This window comes from Somniosus microcephalus, chromosome 6 (assembly GCF_052327205.1).
Source record: "Somniosus microcephalus isolate GS21.2 chromosome 6, FLI_Smic_1.0, whole genome shotgun sequence".
NCBI classification, from domain to species: domain Eukaryota; kingdom Metazoa; phylum Chordata; class Chondrichthyes; order Squaliformes; family Somniosidae; genus Somniosus; species Somniosus microcephalus.
The window spans coordinates 91,257,718-91,277,465 of record NC_140992.1 but is presented as its reverse complement, the minus strand read 5'-3'; the positions used below and the strand labels follow the sequence as shown (position 1 = coordinate 91,277,465).

Here is a 19,748-nt window from a genome sequence, read left to right as displayed (position 1 = left end):
GGAGCACCCGGAGGAAACCCACGCAAACACGGGGAGAATGTGCAAACTCCACACAGACAGTCACCCGAGGCCGGATTCGAACCCGGGTCCCTGGCGCTGTGAGGCAACAGTGCTAACCACTATGCCACCGTAGTAGTGGTGGAGAGCTGAGCAGCTGCTATTAGCGATGTTGTGGTATTTAGGATCTGTCTGAGCTCGCTCTGCTGTTTTAACTGTTCCAAAATCTAATGCAGTAATAGTCTTAAATTACAGTAAAGCCACCGAATGAAAAATTAATATATAATAACTATAGGGATTTAGGAATGGGTGATAAATGCTGGCCCTGCCAGCAATGCGCACATCCCATGAATGAATAAAAAAAGCAACATATTCCAGAATCTGGTTCCCCCAATGGCTTAGTTGGTAATTGCACTGTGCTGTGTGGTGCTGATCTGTTCAGACCATAGAATCATAAAAATTACAGCACAGTAGAAGGACATTCAGCCCACCAGGCCTAAACCCATTTCTCTGCCCTTTTATATTCTTTTTCAAATACTTATCCAATTCCATTTTAAATTGTCTCAGTAGTTACTTGTGATATAGCCTTCTGTGTTCTAATAACCCTTTGTGTGGAAAAAAAAATGTTCTCACTATCTCCTTTGTTCTTCCAGTGATGATCCTGCGTTTATGCCCCTTGTTACTAATTCCCCAACTAGCGGAAGCAATCTTTCACTATTTACCCTCTCATAAACTTTCATAATGTTGAAAACCTCTATTAGTTTCCCCCTCAACCTCCCTTGTTCTAGTGAAATAGCTCCAATTTATTTAGTCTTTTTTCATAACCGTAACCTCCCGTTCCTTGTATCATCCTAACAAATCTTACTACTTCCAATATCATTCCTTTAATAGAGTATTCAGAACTGGAAGCAATATTCCTAATTGTGGCCTAACTAATGTCTTTTCCAAATTCAACCTCGCTTGCTTTTTTATTCAGTGCCCTAGATAGAACAACGACAAGAACAACAACTTGCATTTATATAATACATTTAACGTAGTAAAATGTCCCAAGACGCTTCACAGGAGCGTTATCAAACAAATTTGACTCCAAGCCACATAAGGAGATATTAGGACGGATGAAGTAGATTTTAAGGAGCGTCTTAAAGGAGGAGAGTGAGGTAGAGAGGGGGAGAAGTTTAGGGAGGAAATTCCAGAGCTTAGGGCCTTGGCAGTTGAAGGCACGGCTGCCAATGGTGGAGCAATTTTTTTTTTTCATTCATTCATGGAATGTGGGTGTTGTTGGCAAGGCCCATCCCTAATTGCCTGCCTTCTTGAACCACTGCTGTCCGTGTGGTGTTGGTCTTATTAGGTGTAGTAGGGTTTGTTAATTATTAATTAATAAAAATAAATTAATTAAGACTCAATAAAGATGACAGGGCAGGTGATGTGTTGTGACTGCAGTATGTGGGAGCTCCTGGATACCAGTGTGATCCAGGACAAACACGTCTGCGGTAAGTGCGGCTTGAGGAGCTTCGGCTCAGAGTTGATGAGCTGGAGGCCGAGCTGCGGACACTGTGATGCATCAGGGAGGGGGAAAGTTACCTGGACACTTTATTCCAGGAGGCAGTCACACCCCTTAGGATAGGGTCTTCTGATTTGGTCAGTGATCAGGGACAGGAGGATGTGACTGCGAGTGAGGCAGGTATGGGGACCCAGGAGGTGGAGGAGCCTCAGCCTTTGCAATTGTCCAACAGGTTTGAGGTTCTTGCGGCCTGTATGGATGAAAGCGGTGGCTGCAGGGTGGATGAGCAAACTGACCATGGCACCAAGGTACAGGAAGCCATTCAAGCGGGGGGAGTTAATAGGAATGTAGTGGTAATTGGGGACAGCATAGTCAGGGGGATAGATACAGTTCTCTGCGGCCAAGAGCGAGAGTCCAGATGGCTGTATTGCCTGCCCGGTGCCAGAGTTCAGGACATCTGCTCTGGGCTGGAGAGGAACTTGCAGTGGGAGGGGGAGGAGCCAGTGGTCGTGGTCCATGTAGGTACCAACGACATAGGTAGAACTAGGAAAGAGATTCTGTTGAGAGAATATGAGCAGCTAGGGGCTAAATTAAAAAGCAGAACCTCAACGATAATAATGTCTGCATTATTACCTGAGCCACGAGCAAATTGGCATAAGGTAAATAAAATTAGAGAGATGAATGCGTGGCTCAAAGACTGGTGTGGGAGAAATGGGTTTCAATTCCTGGGGCACTGGCACCAGTACTGGGGAAAGTGGGAGCTGTATCGCTGGGACGGTCTTCACCTGAACTGTGCTGGGACCAGTGTTCTGGCGAGTCATATAACTAGGGTGGTAGAGAGAGCTTTAAACTAAATATTGGGGGCGTGGGATCAAATTTGGGAAGATGTGGTAATTCAAAGATTAGATACAAGGCAATAGAGAAAGGTGACGGGAAGGGATAGCGAGTACAAATCTAAGAGTAAATCAGCTGATAAGGCTAGAGGTTACAAAAATAATAAAAGGACAAAACTAAAGGCTCTGCATCTGAATGCACGTAGCATTCAAAACAAAACAGATGAACTGATAGCGCAAATAGAAATAAATAAATATGATCTGAGCCATTACAGAAACATGGCTGCAGGATGACATAGATTGGGACCTGAATAGTGAAGGGTACATGACATTTAGGAAGGATAGGAAGGTGGGAAAAGGTGGAGGGGTAGCTCTGTTAATTAATGATGCTATTAGCACAATAGAGAGGGATGACCTAAGTTCAGGAAACCAGGATATAGAAGCGGTTTGGGTAGAGGCCAGAAATAATAAAGGCAAGAAGTCACTTGTGGGAGTGGTGTACAGGCCTCTTAACAGTAACCACATGGTAGGATGGAGTATAAAGGAAGAAATAATGGGAGCTTGTCAGAAGGGTACGGCAATAATCATGGGGGATTTTAATCTGCATATAGACTGGAAAAATCAGATGGGCAAAGGTAGCATAGATGAGGAGTTCATGGAATGTTTTCGGGACAGTTTCTTACAACAGCACGTTCTGGAGCCAACCAGAGAGCAGGCTATACTAGACCTGGTATTGTGCAATGAGATAGGATTAATTAACTACCTCATAGTGAAGGCGCCCCTAGGTAGCAGTGATCATAATATGATTGAATTTTACATTCAGTTTGAGAGAGAGAAGAGTGGGTCCAAGACTAGTATTTTAAACTTAAATAAGGGCAATTATAAGGGCATGAAAGCAGAGCTAGCTAAAGTGAACTGGCAAATTAGGTTAAGGGATAGGTCAATAGAGTTGCAGTGGCAGACATTTAAGGGGATATTTCAAAATACACAGAATATATACATTCCAACAAGAAAGAAAAAATCCGTGGTTAACTAAAAAAGTTAAAGATAGTATTAAACTTAAAGAAAAAGCATATAATTGCGCAAAGATGGGTGGCAGGTCAGAAGATTGGACAGAATATAAAAAACAGCAAAGAATGACTAAAAGATTAATGAGAGAAAAATTAGAGTATGAGAGAAAGCTAGCTAGAAATATAAAAACAGATAGTAAGAGTTTCTATAGATACTTAAAAAAGAAAAGATTTAATAAAGTGAGCGTTGGTCCTATAAAAAGTGAGTCTGGGGAATTAATCATGGAAAATAAGGAGATGGCAGTTGAATTGAACAGGTATTTTGCATCGGTCTTCACTATAGAGGATACAAGTAACATCCCAGAAATAGCTGTAAATCAGTAAATGGAAGGGAGAGAGGAATTCAAGAAAATTATAATCACCAGGGAAGTGGTACTGAGCAAATTGTTGGAGCTGCGGGCTGACAAGTTCCCGGGTCCTGATGGACTTCATCCTAGTGTCTTAAAAGAAGTGGCTAGTGAGATAGTTGATGCGTTGGTTTTAATTTTCCAAAATTCCCTAGATTCAGGGAAGGTTCCATTAGATTGGAAAATAGCGAATGTAACTCCTTTATTCAAAAAGGGAAGGAGACAGAAAGCAGGAAACTACAGGCCAGTTAGCTTAACATCTGTCATAGGGAAGATGTTAGAAGCTATTATTAAAGACGTTATAGCAGGGCATTTAGAAAAGTTCAAAGTAATCAGGTAGAGTCAACATGGTTTTGTGCAAGGGAAATCATGTTTAACCAATTTATTGTAGTTCTTTGAGGCAGTAACATGTGCTGTGGATAAAGGGGAACCAGTGGATGTACTGTACTTAAATTTCCAGAAAGCATTTGATAAGGTGCCACAACAAAGGTTATTGCGGAAAATAAAAGCTCATGGTGTAGGGGGTAACATATTGGCATGGATAGAAGATTGGCTAGCTAACAGGAAACAGAGAGTAGGCATAAATGGGCCATTTTCTGATTGGCAAGATGTAACAAGTGGTGTGCCACAGGGATCAGTACTGAGGCCTCAACTTTTTACAATTTATATAAATGACTTGGATGAAGGGACCGAAGGTATGGTTGCTAAATTTGCTGATGACACAAAGATAGGTAGGAAAGTAAATTGTGAAGAGGACATAAGGAGGCTACAAAGGGATATAGATAAGTTAAGTGAGTGGGCAAAGATCTGGCAAATGGAGTATAATGTGGGAAAATGTGAAGTAGTCCATTTTGGCAGGAAGAATAAAAAAGAAGCATATTATCTAAATGGTGAGAGATTGCAGAGCTCTGAGATCAGAGGGATCTGGGTGTCCTAGTGCATGAATCGCAAAAGGTTACTATGCAGGTGCAGCAAGTAATTAGGAAAGCTAATAGAATGTTATCGTTTATTGTGAGGGGAATTGAATACAAAAGTAGGGTGGTTATGCTTCAGTTATACAGGGCACTGGTGAGACCACATCTGGAGTACTGCGTACAGTATTGGTCTCCTTATTTAAAGAAGGATGTAAATGCGTTGGAAGCAGTTCAGAGAAGGTTTACTCGACTAATACCTGGAATGGGCGGGTTGTCTTATGAGGAAAGGTTGGACAGGCTAGGCTTGTCTCCGCTGGAGTTTAGAAGAATAAGAGATGACTTGATTGAAACATATAAGATCCTGAGGGGTCTGGACAGGGAGGGAGATGGCTTGTCAGAGGAAGGCAGCAGCAGCCAACTTCCTGGCACCTTGGGTAGTTCTGCTGCACAGGACGGGAGGGAAAAGAGTGGGAGAGCTATAGTGATAGGGGATTCTATTGTAAGGGGAATAGATAGGCGTTTCTGCGGCCGCAAACGAGACTCCAGGATGGTATGTTGCCTCCCTGGTGCAAGGGTCAAGGATGTCTCAGAGCGGCTACAGAGCATTTTGGAAGGGGAGGGTGAACAGCCAGTTGTCGTGGTGCATATAGGTACCAACGATATAGGTAAAAAATGGGATGAGGTCCTAAAAGCTGAATATAGGGAGTTAGGAGGTAAATTAAAAAATAGGACCTCAAAGGTAGTAATCTCAGGATTGCTACCAGTGCCACGTGCTAGTCAGAGTAGAAATAGAAGGATATTTCAGATGAATACGTGGCTGGAGGAATGGTGCAAGGGGGAGGGATTCAAATTCCTGGGACATTGGAACCGGTTCTGGGGGAGGTGGGACCAGTACAAACCGGACGGTTTGCACCTGGGCAGGACTGGGACCGAGGTCCAAGGGGGAGTGTTTGCTAGTGCTCTGGGGGAGGGTTTAAACTAAAATGGCAGGGGGTTGAGAACTTGTGCAGGGAGACAGAGGAAAGGAAAACAAGGATAGAAGCAAAAGACAGAAAGGAGAAAAGCAGAGTAATCAAGGGTTTAAATCAAACATGGCCACAGTAAATAATAATTCTAAAAGGTCTAAGAGTTTTAAAAAAACAAGCCTGAAGGCTTTGTGTCTTAATGCAAGGAGCATTCGTAATAAGGTGGATGAATTAGCTGCGCAAATAGATGTAAACGGATATGATATGATTGGGATTACGGAAACATGGCTCCAGGGTGACCAGGGCTGGGAACTCAACATCCAGGGGTATTCAATATTCAGGAAAGACAGGCTAAAAGGAAAAGGTGGTGGGGTAGCATTGCTGGTTAAAGAGGAGATTAACACAATAGTAAGGAAGGATATTAGCTCTGATGATGTGGAATCTGTATGGGTAGAGCTGAGAAATACCAAGGGGCAGAAAACATTAGTGGGAGCTGTATACAGACCCCCAAACAGTAATGCTGAGGTTGGGGATGGCATTAAACAGGAAACTAGAGATGTGTGCAATAAGGGCACAGCAGTTATCATGGGTGACTTTAATCTACATATAGATTGGGCTAACCAAATTAGTAACCATACTGTGGAGGAGGAATTCCTGGAGTGTATACGGGATGGTTTCCTGGACCAATATGTCGAGGAACCAACTAGAGATCAGGCCATCTTAGACTGGGTATTATGTAATGAGAAAGGAATAATTAGCAATCTTGTTGTGCGAGGCCCCTTGGGGCGGAGTGATCATAATATGCTAGAATTCTTCATTAAGATGGAGAGTGAAGTATTTGACTCAGAGACGAGGGTCCTGAATTTTTAAAAAAACTACGATGGTATGAGGCGCGAGTTGGGTAGGATTGATTGGGGAATGTTACTCAAAGGGTTGACGGTGGATAGGCAATGGCAAACATTTAAAGATCGCATGGATGAACTACAGAATTTGTTCATCCTTGTTTGGCATAAAAATAAAACAAAAAAGGTGAATCAACCGTGGCAAACAAGGGAAATTAGGGATAGCATAAGATCCAAGGAGAGGACATATAAATTGGCCAGAAAAAGCAGCAAACCTGAGGATTGGGAGCAGTTTAGGATTCAACAAAGGAGGACAAAGGGATTAATTAAGAGGGGGGAAATAGAGTATGAGAGTAAGCTTTCAGGGAACATAAAAACTGACTGTAAAAGCTTCTATAGATATGTGAAGAGAAAAAGATTGGTGAAGTCAAGTGTAGGTCCCTTGCAGCCAGAATCAGGGGAATTTATAATGGGGAACAAAGAAATGGAAGACCAATTAAATACATACTTTGGTTCTATCTTCACAAAGGAGAACATAGGTTCTAATGAGAGGGAGGAACTGAAAGAAATCAGTATTTGTAGGGAAATGGTGTTAGGGAAATTGACGGGATTGAAGGCTGATAAATCCCCAGGGCCTGATAATCTACATCCTAGGGTACTTAAGGAAGTGACCCTAGAAATAGTAGATGCATTGCTGGTCATCTTCCAAAATTCGATAGACTCTGGAACAGTTCCCATGGAATGGAGGGTAGCTAATGTTACCCCACTATTCAAAAAAGGTGGTAGAGAGAAAATGGGGAATTATAGACCGGTAAGCCTAACATTGGTAGTGGGGAAAATGCTAGAGTCCATTATAAAAGATGTAATAGCAGAGCACTTGGAAAACAGTGACAGGATTGGACAAAGTCAACATGGATTTACAAAAGGTAAATCGTGCTTGACTAATCTACTGGAATTTTTTGAGGATGTAACTGGTAAAATAGATAAGGGAGAAACAGTGGATGTGGTGTATTTGGACTTTCAGAAGGCTTTCGATAAGGTCCCGCATAAGACATTAGTGTGTAAAGTTAAGGCACATGGGATTGGGCGTAAGGTACTGACTTGGATAGAGAACTGGTTGGCAGACAGGAAGCAAAGAGTTGGAATAAACGGGTCTTTTTCCGAGTGGCGGGCAGTGACGAGTGGGGCACCGCAGGGATCGGTCCTAGGACCCCAGCTATTCACAATATATATTAATGTTCTAGACAAGGGAACTAGATGTAATATCTCAAAGTTTGCAGATGACACAAAGCTGGGTGGGCATGTGTGCTGTGAGGAGGATGCCGAGAAACTCTAGTATGATTTGGACAGGTTGTGTGATTGGGCAGATGCATGGCAGGTGCAGTATAATGTGGATAAATGAGAGGTTATCCACTTTGGTGGCAAAAACAGGAAGGCAGATTATTATCTGAACGGCAATAGATTGGGAGAAGGAGAAGTGCCACGAGACCTGGGTGTCCTTGTGCACCAGTTGCTGAAGGTAAGCATGCACGTGCAGCAGGCGGTTAAGAAGGCAAATGGTATGTTGGCCTTCATAGCGAGAGGGTTCGAGTACAGGAGCATGGATGTCTTGCTGCAGTTGTACAGGGCCTTGGTGAGACCACATCTTGAGTATTGTGTGCAGTTTTGGTCGCCTTATCTGAGGAAGGACGTTCTTGCCATGGAGGGAGTGCAGCGAAGATTCATCAGACTGATACCTGGGATGGCAGGAATGTCGTATGAGGAGAGATTGGGTCGATTGGGCTTATACTCGCTGGAGTTTAGAAGAATGAGAGGGGATCTCATTGAAACTTATAAAATTCTAACAGGACTAGACAGACTTGATGCAGGAAGGATGTTCCCGATGGCCGGGGTGTCCAAAACCAGGGGTCACAGTCTAAGGATAAGGGGTAAGCCATTTAGGACAGAGATGAGGAGGAATTTCTTCACCCAGAGAGTGGTGAACCTGTGGAATTCTCTACCACAGAAGGCAATTGAGGCCAATTCATTAAATATATTCAAGAAGGAGTTAGATATACTTCTTGAGGCTAAAGGGATCAAGGGATATGGGGAGAAGGCAGGGACAGGGTACTGAATTTGGATGATCAGCCATGATCTTATTGAATGGCGGAGCAGGCTTGAGGGGCCGAATGGCCTACTCCTGCTCCTATCTTCTATGTTTCTATGACAGGGTGGATGTGGAGAGGATGTTTCCTCTTGTGGGAGAATCTCGAACTAGGCGTCACTGTTTTAAAATAAGGGGTCGCCCATTTAAGACAGAGGTGAGGAGAATTTTTTTCTCACAGCGAGTTGTGAGTCTTTGGAACACTCTTCCTCAGATGGCGGTGGAAGCTGAGTCTTTGAATATTTTTAAGGCAGAGGTAGATAGATTCTTGGTAAGCAAGGGGGTGAAAAATTATCGGGGTAGGCGGAAATGTGGAGCAATCGGATCAGCCATGATCTTATTGAATGGTGGAGCAGGCTCGAAGGGCCGAGTCGCCTACTCCTGCTCCTAATTTGTATGTTCATATGTATGTTCGTATGTACTCCCACATTGCTTTTAGGGAGGGAGTTCCAGGATTTTCACCCAGCGACGATGAAGGAACAGCGATATATTTCCAAGTCAGAATGGTGTGTAACTTGGAGGGGAACTTGCAAGTGAAGGTGTTCCCATACGCTTGCTGCCCTTATCCTTCTAAGTGGTAGAAGTCACGGGTTTGGGAGGTGCTGCCGAAGAAGCCTTAGCGAGGTGCTGCAGTACATCTTGTAGATGGTACACATTGCAGCCACGGTGCACCAGTGTGAGGGCGTGAATGTTTAAGGTGGTGGATGAGGTGCCAACCAAGCGGGATGCTTTGTCCGGGATGGTGTTGAGTTTCTTGAGTGTTGTTGGAGCTGCACTCATCCAGGCAAGTGGAGAGTATTCCATCACACTCCTGACTTGTGCCTTGTAGATGGTGGTAAAACTTTGGGGAGTAAGGAGGTGAGACACTCACTGCAGAATACCCAGCCTCTGACCTGCTCTTGTTGCCACAGTATTTATGTGGCTGGTCCAGTTAAGTTTCTGGTCAATGGTTACCGCCAGGATGTTGATGGTGGGGATTTGGTGATGGTAATGCCATTGAATGTTAAAGGTCACTGGTTAGACTCTCGCTTGTTGGAGATAGTCATTGCCTGGCACTTAGGTGGCAAGTGACATTCGGACCACACATCAGCCCAAGCCTGAATGTTGTCCAGGCCTTCCTGCATGCAGGCATGGACTGCTTCATTTTCTGAGGAGTTGCGAATGGAACTGAACACTGCAATCATCAGCAAACATCCCACTTCTGACCTTATGCTGGAGAGAAGGTCATTGATGAAGCAGCTGAAGATTGTTGGGCCTAGGACACTGCCCTGAGGAATTCCTGCACCGATGTCCTGGGGCTGAGATGATTGACCTCCAACAACCACAATCATCTTCCTTTGTGCTAGGTATGACTCCAGCCAGTGGAGAGTTTTCCCCGATTCCCATTGATGTCAATTTTACTTGGGCTCGTTGATGCCACACTCTGTCAAATGCTGCCTTGATGTCAAGGGCAGTCACTCTCATCTCACCTCTGGAATTCAGTTCTTTTGTCCATGTTTCGACCAAAGCTGTAATGAGGTCTGGAGCTGAGTGTTCCTGGTGGAACCCAAACTGAGCATCATTCACGACTAGATGTGGCAGGACTGCAGAGCTTTTGATCTGATCTGTCGATTGTGGGATCACTTAGCCCTGTCTTTAGCATACTGCTTCCGCTGTTTAGCATGCATGTAGTCCTGTGTTGCAGCTTCCCCAGGTTGGCACCTCATTTTTAGATACGCCTGGTGCTGCTCCTGGCATGCTCTTCTGCACTCCTCATTGAACCAGGGTTGGTCCCCTGGCTTGATGGTAATTGTAGAGTGAGGGATATGCCAGGCCATGAGGTTACAGATTGTGGTGGAATACAATTCTGCTGCTGCTGATGGCCCATAGAGCCTGATGGATGCCCAGTTTTGAGCTGCTAGATCTGTTCTGAATCTATCCCATTTAGCACGGTGGTAGTGCCACACAGCACGATGGATGGTGTTCTCAGTATGAAGACGGGACTTCGTCTCCACAAGAATTGTGCGGTGTTCACTGCTGCCAATGCTGTCATGGACAGATGCATCTGCGACAGGTAGATTGGTGAGGACGAAGTCACGTATGTTTTTCCCCTCGTGTTGGCTCTCTCACCACCTGCCACCAGTCTGGCAGCAATGTCCTTCAGGACTCGGCCAGCTCAGTCAGTAGTGGTGCTACCGAGCCACTCTTGGTGATGGACACTGAAGTCCCCCACCCAGAGTACATTCTGTGCCCTTGCTACCCTTGGTGCTTCTTCTAAGTGGTGTTCAACATGGAGGACTACTGATTCATCATCTGAGGGAGGGCAGTAGGTGGTAATCAGCAGGAGGTTTCCTTGCCCATGCTTGACCTGAAGCCATGAGACTTCATTGGGTCTGGAGTTAATGTTGAGGACTCCCAGGGCCACTCCCTCCTGACTGTATACCACTGTGCCGCCACCTCTGGTGGGTCTGACCCGCCGGTAGGACAGGACATACCCAGGGATGGTGATGGAGGAGTCTGGGACATTGGCTGAAAGGTATGATTCTGTAAGTATGACTATGTCAGGCTGTTGCTTGACTAGCCTGTGGGACAGCTCTCCCAGCTTTGGCACAAGTCCCCAGATGTTTGTGAGGAGGACTTTGCAGGGTCGACTGGGCTGGGTGTGCCGTTTTCATGTCCGAAGCCGGTGCCTAGATCGATGCCACGTGGTCCATCCAGTTTTATTCTTCTTATTGCTTTTCATAGTGGTTTGTTACAACTGAGTGGCTTTCTAGGGCATTTCAGAGGGCAGTTAAGAGTCAACCACATTGTTGTAGGTCTAGAGTCACATATAGGCCAGACCAGCAATGGACGGCAGATTTTCTTCCCTAAAGGACATTAGTGAACCAGATGTGTTTTTATGACAATCTGATAGTTTCATGGTTACCATTACTGATACTGGCTTTTTTTATTCCAGATTTTTTTTTTTTTAAAATTAATTCATTGATGGGATGTGGGTGTCGCTGGCTGGCTAGGCCTGCATTTAGTGCCCATCCCTAATTGCCCTTGAGAAGATGGTGGTGAGCCACCTTCTTGAACCGCTGCAGTCCATATGGTGTAGGTACACCCACAATGCTGTTAGGAAGGGAGTTCCAGGATTTTGGCCCAGCGACAGTGAAGGAACGGCGATACAGGTCCAAGTCAGGATGGTGTGTGGCTTGGAGGGGAACTTGTAGGTGGTGATGTTCCCATGCGTCTGCTGCCCTTGTCCTTCTAAGTGGTAGAGGTCGTGGGTTTGGAAGGTGCTGTTGAAGGAGCTTTGGCGAGTTGCTGCAGTGCATCTTGTAGATGGTACACACTGCAGCCACAGTGCGCCGGTGGTGGAGGGAGTGAATGTTGAAGGTGGATGGAGTGCCAATCAAGCGGGCTGCTTTATCCTGAATTTAAATTCCCCAGCTGCCATGGTTGGATTTGAACTCACGGCTCCAGATCACAGATGGGTGCATGGGACTTGGTGCGAGTTAGGATACGGGCGGCAGAGTTTTGGATGAACTCAGGTTTATGTAGGGTAAATCGTGGCAGGCTAGCCTGGAGAGCATTGGAATAGTCAAGTCTAGAGGTAACAAAGGCATGGATGAGGGTTTCAATTTCAGATGAGCTGAGGGAGGGGCGGCGTCAGGTGATGTTACGGAGATGGATGTAGGTGGGCTTGGTGATGGAGCAAATATGTGGTCGGAAGCTTATATCTGGGTCAAATATGACACCAAGGTTGCGGACAGTCTGGTTCAGCTTCAGACAGTTGCCAGAGAGAGGGATGGCATCAGTGGCTAGCAATATAAAACCCACAATCTCAGGTTTGATCCCTGCTCTGTTCCAAGTTAGTGGGGTGACATAACCGTTGGCATCGGCATTTTTGCGCTAACAAAGGATAAATAAACTCGGGCTGCTGCTCTTGACTGCAATGCAGCGACTCTTAAAGTGTGCACGATTGTGAGGTGAGGACATGACCAGACTTGGCTGTGACATCCTGCACTGTTAAACAGCCTGCCAACAATCTCTGTTTAAGCTCCCACATGAAGACAGCCACTCGGGCAAGGTACCAGAGGGCTACTGCTGCCCTTGGAGATGTATAGGAATGAGGATCACCAATTTCGAAGAGAGGAGGGGAGGAAAAATTGTGAGTTATTTTTGCAGCCCCACCCTCGTTCCTCATTTTCTTGCTCTGACATGTACCACTCCAACACTAAGAAACCCTGATCACAGTCTGTAACCAGACATTAGAAGATGCACAAAAAACATCTTTGTGTTATTTGTCTTCAATTTTTTACATTCTTTCCTGTGGGGGAAAAAGCCCAACCTCTGCTCGGCATTTCTCATTCATTGGCTATAAACGCTTTGAGACATCCTGAGGTCGTGGAAGGGGTTATTTAAATGCAAGTTCTTTCTTTCTTTCTTTCTCTCTACACAGCCTGCCAGCATGAGAAACTCACCATCTCAAACTGGCAGAAAATGATAGTTATGAAAGAACTTCTGACGACCATGGTTCATTGCAATGACACTATACCACAAGAGCACCTCAAGCTGTGACTGATATTTAACAGTTTTTTCAAAAGGGACAATTAATTGCATTCAGGAATTTTCAGGAGCACAGTAATGAGCACGTGTGTCATAAGAATGCTCTCAGCTCTGTATCAAAATCTCTCTGTACCCTGATAGAACAGACATGTGGTCGTAGCAATATTGTTAAATATTGACTAATATCAGTAGAGAGCATTTCCCCCCACAGTAAGTGAACCCTTCCAGCATTGCTGCAGTTATCATTTGTATGTTGACTGTTATGATACAACGGTGACACTACCGCGAATCACAAACTGCATGTGGGATAAATACGGTGTACTATATTGGAGCCAAAATTCAACACTGCATTCCCCACGATATCAAATGTTTAATGATTTGCTTCTCGACTTTCTGGCTATTAGGTAACATACAGATAAGCTTAGTAAACTCATTTTTCCAGATGCAGGTACTGGTTCAGACTTTAGATTGGAATCCTGCCCTTTGAGCGAGCTGATAAATGCAGTTGCACGTGTCAAGTGATTATATTTCATGAGCTGCTTTTGTCATTCGAATGGGCAGACTGGAGCTGCAGAACCAATTTTTGATCCAAATCCAAATTAAATTTTTTATTGGTTCAGAGGTTCAAAGAATTGCTGAATTAGCGCTAAGCAGGAAAGCTTTGAGGCAGGCTTATTGCAGTCTCCCTGACACATGGAGCAATTCAAACAAGTAGTGACAGGAGCATTGTGACTGAGGGTGAGAATAATCAATCATGTGCAGCATTGAGATATCCATCAGATGCTTTGCTTCGGCACTGCAGTGAGAGTACAAGCCGTTCAGAAGGAAATCTTTCGGAGCCAAACACAAATGCAATTGGCTTCACAATTAGCCGAGGGCCTGAATCCAATAGTGGCTTTGTTCCACTGGTAGCAGTTTGCAAACCAGAATATTTCTCTGAGATAGCAATTCGAGGCAAAAACCAGAAAGCTGTGGAGGAAAACAAATTGTATTGATAAATATTAGTGAAACTGTGCAATAGCTATAATCATTAGAATCATTCCCTATTATAATCAGAAAACTGGACTACCTACAGTGCCAAATTTTGTCAAATTTTGTTTGATGACACTCCTGTCTGATTTTCATCACACCACCATTGGTGGCCGTGCCTTCAGCTGCCAAAGTCCGCTTCTCTACCTCTCTTTCCTTCTTTAAGAGGTTCCTTCAAACCTCCCTCTTTGACCAAGCTTTTGTTCACCTGTCCTAATATCTCCTTATGTGGCTCAGTGTCAAATTATGTTTGATAACACTCCTGTGAAGTGCCTTGGGATGGTTTGCTATGTTAGAGGTGCTATATAAATGCAACTTGTTGTTGCATATTAAATTAGATTCTCTACATCTGACCCACAGGTGAAATTCTCCTGCTTATAAATGGACTGATTTAGATGAGAGTATAACTTTTGAAGGTTCTCAAGCACGCCACATAAAAAAGACTTTTCCTATTATCATACACATGAACTCATGAAATATTTAGGTTTATTTTTAAACTAGCCATGCAGAAACATATGAGCAATATGACAGAAAATTTGCATAGACAGACTGTAAAAGGAAATAAAGCTTGGCTATTGGGTGGAGGAGAGGAGAGTTAGTAAGTCCTATTTGGAAACTATTTGGACATTTTGTTATTAATGGAATGTAGGACAGTGAATTGATTTTGTTTCATAACGGTACAGACTTGTAAATCTACTTACATACTCATATGAAAATAAAGATCTCGTGAGGGAGTGTCGAGCTTATAACACAACTGGCTGAGGTTTCAGCATTGTATCTAATTTGTTATATTGCAGAGACATTAAGATGTGATTGCCACTAGAGGGCATCATGCAATTAGGGTGAGAGAAAGAGCCAAGAGCTAAACCCAGAAAAGAGTCCCCTGAGTCAGCTGCTACTGAAACTAAGTACTCCTACTCAGCCGGACCCTGACCAGTCCCAGACCAACACTGCCGTCCAAACACCAATCCGAGTGAACCAAATCATTAAACAATGCAAAGAAACCTACCTGGAACATTGGAACAAAATAACCAAAAGCCAAAGCAGATTAGAATGTTACCGGGCCCTAAAAAGAGAATATAAACTGGCAGACTATCTCTCGACCATCAGAGACACAAAACAGAGACAGACCCTCACCAGGTACAGACTAAGCGACCACCAACTGGCAATTGAAAAAGGAAGATACAAGAAATCCTGGCAGCCTAGAGAGAATAGAATATGTGATCAATGTCTGGCCGGCGAGGTTGAGACAGAGATGCATTTCCTCCTAAAATGCAAAAAATTCAACACAACAAGAAACATATTATTTGACAAGCTCAGCCAAACAACCCCAGATTTCAAAGAATTGGATGACCTGTCAAAATTAAGATTAGTCCTGGGAGAAGGAGACAGACCATACCTTGGTGCCAAATATGTAACAACATGTCACAACCTGAGGACTGTTTAAAATTAATACTGAATGTACCCAACGATGTACGACTGTTTAAATTAATATTGTTTAAAGTAATATTGTATGTACCCAACGAAGGTCAAAATTGTTTGACACCTACAAAATGTTGGAAAACTGTACTTTTTGTTATGTAAGCTTTGGCAATATGGTTCCCTGTAAACTTTCATGCCAATAAAGCATTTGAATTGAATTGAGAAGTGGAGGCAGCCACGATTAGAGAATAAAGCACCCCTTTTCTGCCATTTCCCTTCAATTATCCCATTCCCTTTAAATGGGAATTACATGGACATTTCCTCTTCCAACCACTGGCATCCTCCAGAGTCTGCGCTTGGTGCTGCTAATAATTACACAAATTAGTTTTACACTGAAGAATGAATTGAGTGCAGTTTACACTTGACTTTTCAGGCCAGATTAGACCTTTAGTCAAAAATCAGCCCCAGTGCATCTTTAATATCTTTAACAACATCCCAACAGCTTGTTGTATTGCCAGGATCACCTTTCTGCTGTAATGTCATCATTGAACATATTCCCTGATTTCAAATGCATGTTAAACAGTGTATGATCAACATACCAGTTAAGTATTTTTACAGTAAATGAGGCTAATACCTATAGACTTTATTCCATTGTGGTACAGCTGAAATAAGTATTTCTCACAAGCATGTTTGCTTCTGAAGAGCTTACTGTGACTAAAGAGGTCGAGGGAACAGTCTGCAACTGAGAAATATGAGAAAATTAGCTACTGCTTATGTAAAATGTTGCTTTTAACCAGCAACTATGTGCTGAAGTCAGTAAAGAACTAATTAAAACCTGAAGTGATCCCTTGTACTCTTTGCTGCGATTGTGTCTGGTATTAATTGAAAGCAGAACCAAATCTCCTTATGCACCTTTGATAGGATTATCATAAACAGAAGCCTTGCTGTATTCCTTTCTTTGTAGGCACCATTACAATGCATTGCTTCGCCAGCATCAAGTTATGAATGGAACATCTCTTGAAAGCACAAAAACACTGAAACATGAGCATCAGGTAGATTCATCCAAAGCTCAGCCAGGTGTGTACATTCAGGAATTTTTGATTTTCAGAGACTTGCTTATTTTTTTCAATGTTTTTGGATTCCACATGCTTTTTTTTTCCTCACAGATTTTCTCCTCCCACCCACTCCTCTGCCTGCAAGTGTTGATCCTTCTTGAGTTATGGATCTGCAGACACAAGTCTCCCTCAGATACTTCACCTGAGTGGCCATTATTCATATATGAGCCTTGATGGTGAGTGTCGATGGGCTATTCCACTGTGGGGGCATCACAACCAGGACCGATGTTCCCCACTGAACATCCATGTGGGTACTTCCAGCAGGGTTTATTGGACAAGGATGAGGAGTGAGAACTGTGGCCAGCTTTTCTACCCTCTAAAAGTTTAATAATAACACAAACAATGTGTGATGCCAATTATCGTTCCCCTACTACCACCCCAGCTAATATCAGCTGACTGAGCAAAGGTCCGGGATCAAACCGGGGATCTTCCCTAGGGCTCAGATACTCACTGAGTAAACTCGCGGATCCATTGGAGAAACTCTTATTTTTCAAAAACAAGCCCTTTACTTTGTGCCAGCTGTGGCTCAGTTGATTGAGTCAGAAGGTTGTGGGTTCAAATCCCACTCCAGGGACTTGAGCACAAAAATCTAGGCTGACACTCCAGTGCAGTACTGAGCAAATGCTGCACTGTCGGATGTGCCGTCTTTCGGATGAGACGTTAAACCAATGCCCCGTCTGCTCTCTCAGGTGGACGTAAAAGATCCTATGACACTATTTTGAAGAAGAGCAGGGGAGTTCTTCCCGGTGCCCTGACCAATATTTATCCCTCAATCAACATCACTAAAACATATTGGCCTAGAAATTGGGTTGGGGCGCAAAAGTCGCCTGAGCGCAGGATTTAGCGCAGCGATCGGAGTAATACCGATCGCCAGAAATTCAGTTTCAGTGCCGCTCGAGGGACACGGGGCGAGGCTCGAGGCGCTCCGCGTCCCTTTTAGGGCGCTTAAACTGATTATCGCAGCGCAACGTGCCGCAGCGCCACACACTGCGGCACGGCATGCTGCGGTACTGCAGGCCTTCCTCCCACTGTTAAGGGGGAGGTGCCTGCAACAGCGCGATCCCCGCTCGCGAGTGCCGGCAAATGAGCCCGGCACCAAGGAGAAGTGCCGGGCTCTCGGGAAACAGCCGGCAATGCCGCAGGGGGGGGCGTTAGGAGGCTGGGGACAGAGGTGCTGGCAGGCGGCCGCCGAAAAAGCGGCCGCCCCGCACCTCCACCTTAACTTGCACCGCTGCTGGCACAGTAAGGCCCCGTGAACCAGGCGCGGGTAGCGAACGGCGCAACTGCGGTGTTCGCTACCAAATATCGCGAATGGGGCACGAATGGGGCGCTGCGCACACCGATGACGTCATCAGTGGCGGCGCAGCGCAAATGCCTAACGCCACCATTAGCGCCCCTACTGAATATCGTGGGAGATGCAGCCAGTGGCGCTACAGCCACTGACTGCCTCTTTAGGCGCTAACGGGTGGCGCTACTCACCCAATTTCTCCCCCATTATCTGGTCATTATCACAGTGCTGTTTGTGGGAGCTTGCTATGCGGAAATTGGCTGTCATGTTTCCTACATTACAACAGTGATTACACTTCAAAAAAGTACTTCCTTTCTGTAAAGCACTTTGGGATGTCTGGTGGTCATGAAAGGTGCTCTATCAAGTCTTTTTTTCTTTTTAAAGGAAGCAAAACCTGTTTGATTGTGGCTGACCTCCCAATTAGCATTAGCATTTTTCAGAGCCTAGGCCACCTAAACCATAAAAAACTGTGCCCTTTGCTCTCTCTCTTAGGTGCTAGTGGCTCACTAACTTAAACAATTAAAAATAATTGAAACATTTACGAGATTAAAATGAATAAAAACACTAATAAATTCCGAGTGCCAGAAAGTACCACAGCATCTCTGGGGAAACATTTTGAAATAACACTGTTGACAAATTCTCAACACAATTGTACTATACATAAGCCTTTTCAAAGTGAACAGTGATATTCTAGCTTCTGAGTAAACATTAGTCAGATTTTGCTGGAGCATGCCTTGTCAGTTAGAACTTTCCCCTCACCCTTCAACTCGAAAAAGTTTTGTTGCCCAAGTTGTTGGAAGTGCAAGCTGATAACGACATCGGAGCATCTGGGACCTTGGTGAACGACGGCACCAACAGTCTTATCTCCTTAACCATTGAGATTTAAGGATTGAATTGAGAAAGAAACAGAAGAACGACAGAGAAGGAAATAGTGTGAATTAGAGTCAGGCACAGAGAGAGAAATAAAGAAAGGGAAAGAAAGACTGGGATAAGAGAGATAAAAGAGAGACAGGAAGGAAAAGTAATTAACATTTCTAATTTTATAAATCTCTAAGAGCAATGTATACATTTACTACATGTAGGAATGAGACTCCACAGTTTAAATTGTTCCCTTTCTAGGCCGGAGAGGTTGAGTGTCATTGCAGGAGCATAAATCTCCTCATTAAAAAGGTACTTACATTGTTAAGTAACAGCCCTAACTGGCAATGAATGCACAAATGCAGCAATTTCATGAAACTCACAAGGAGGCCGTGGGCGAGCTGCTGTTTTCGGGAAGTTAACGGCGGAGCGGTGCAAATCGTCCAGCAATTTGTGGCAGTTCCCAATTCATGGGTACTCTTCCTCGCCACAAGTTGCTAGACTATTTCCACATCAATAACGGTGAGCGCCATTAAACTCACCGTTATTTTGGCTGCAAAATCTGGGCCATTAGATCAAGTCTGCCCCCTCAGATGGACTTAAAAGATCCCATCACACTATTCGAAGAAGAGCAGGATGTCTTCCAGTGTCATGGCCAATATTTATTTATCCCTCAAAGAATATCACTAAAACAGATTATCTGGTCATTTATTTTATTGCTGTTTGTGGGACTTTTCTATGACAAAGTTGATTGCTGCGCTTCCCTATGTTACAACAGCGACTGCACTTCAGAAGTACTTCACCGACCGTGAAGCACTTTTGGACATCCTGAGGTCATGAAAGGCACTATATAAATGCAAGTTCTTTCTTTCTTTCTTACTGCAAATGACC

At 44.2% G+C, this 19,748-nt stretch overlaps 1 protein-coding gene across 1 annotated transcript in view; it reads left to right on the top strand.

The window, feature by feature from the left end:
- The window catches only part of nmnat3 (nicotinamide nucleotide adenylyltransferase 3), a 105,681-nt gene that overhangs the window by 47,829 nt on the left and 38,104 nt on the right, over positions 1–19,748 (top strand). Inside the window, exon 4 of the mRNA XM_085990519.1 lies at positions 16,561–16,673. Within this exon, the coding sequence (XP_085846645.1) occupies positions 16,561–16,673 (113 nt within the window). The remainder of the gene's footprint in view (positions 1–16,560; positions 16,674–19,748) is intronic.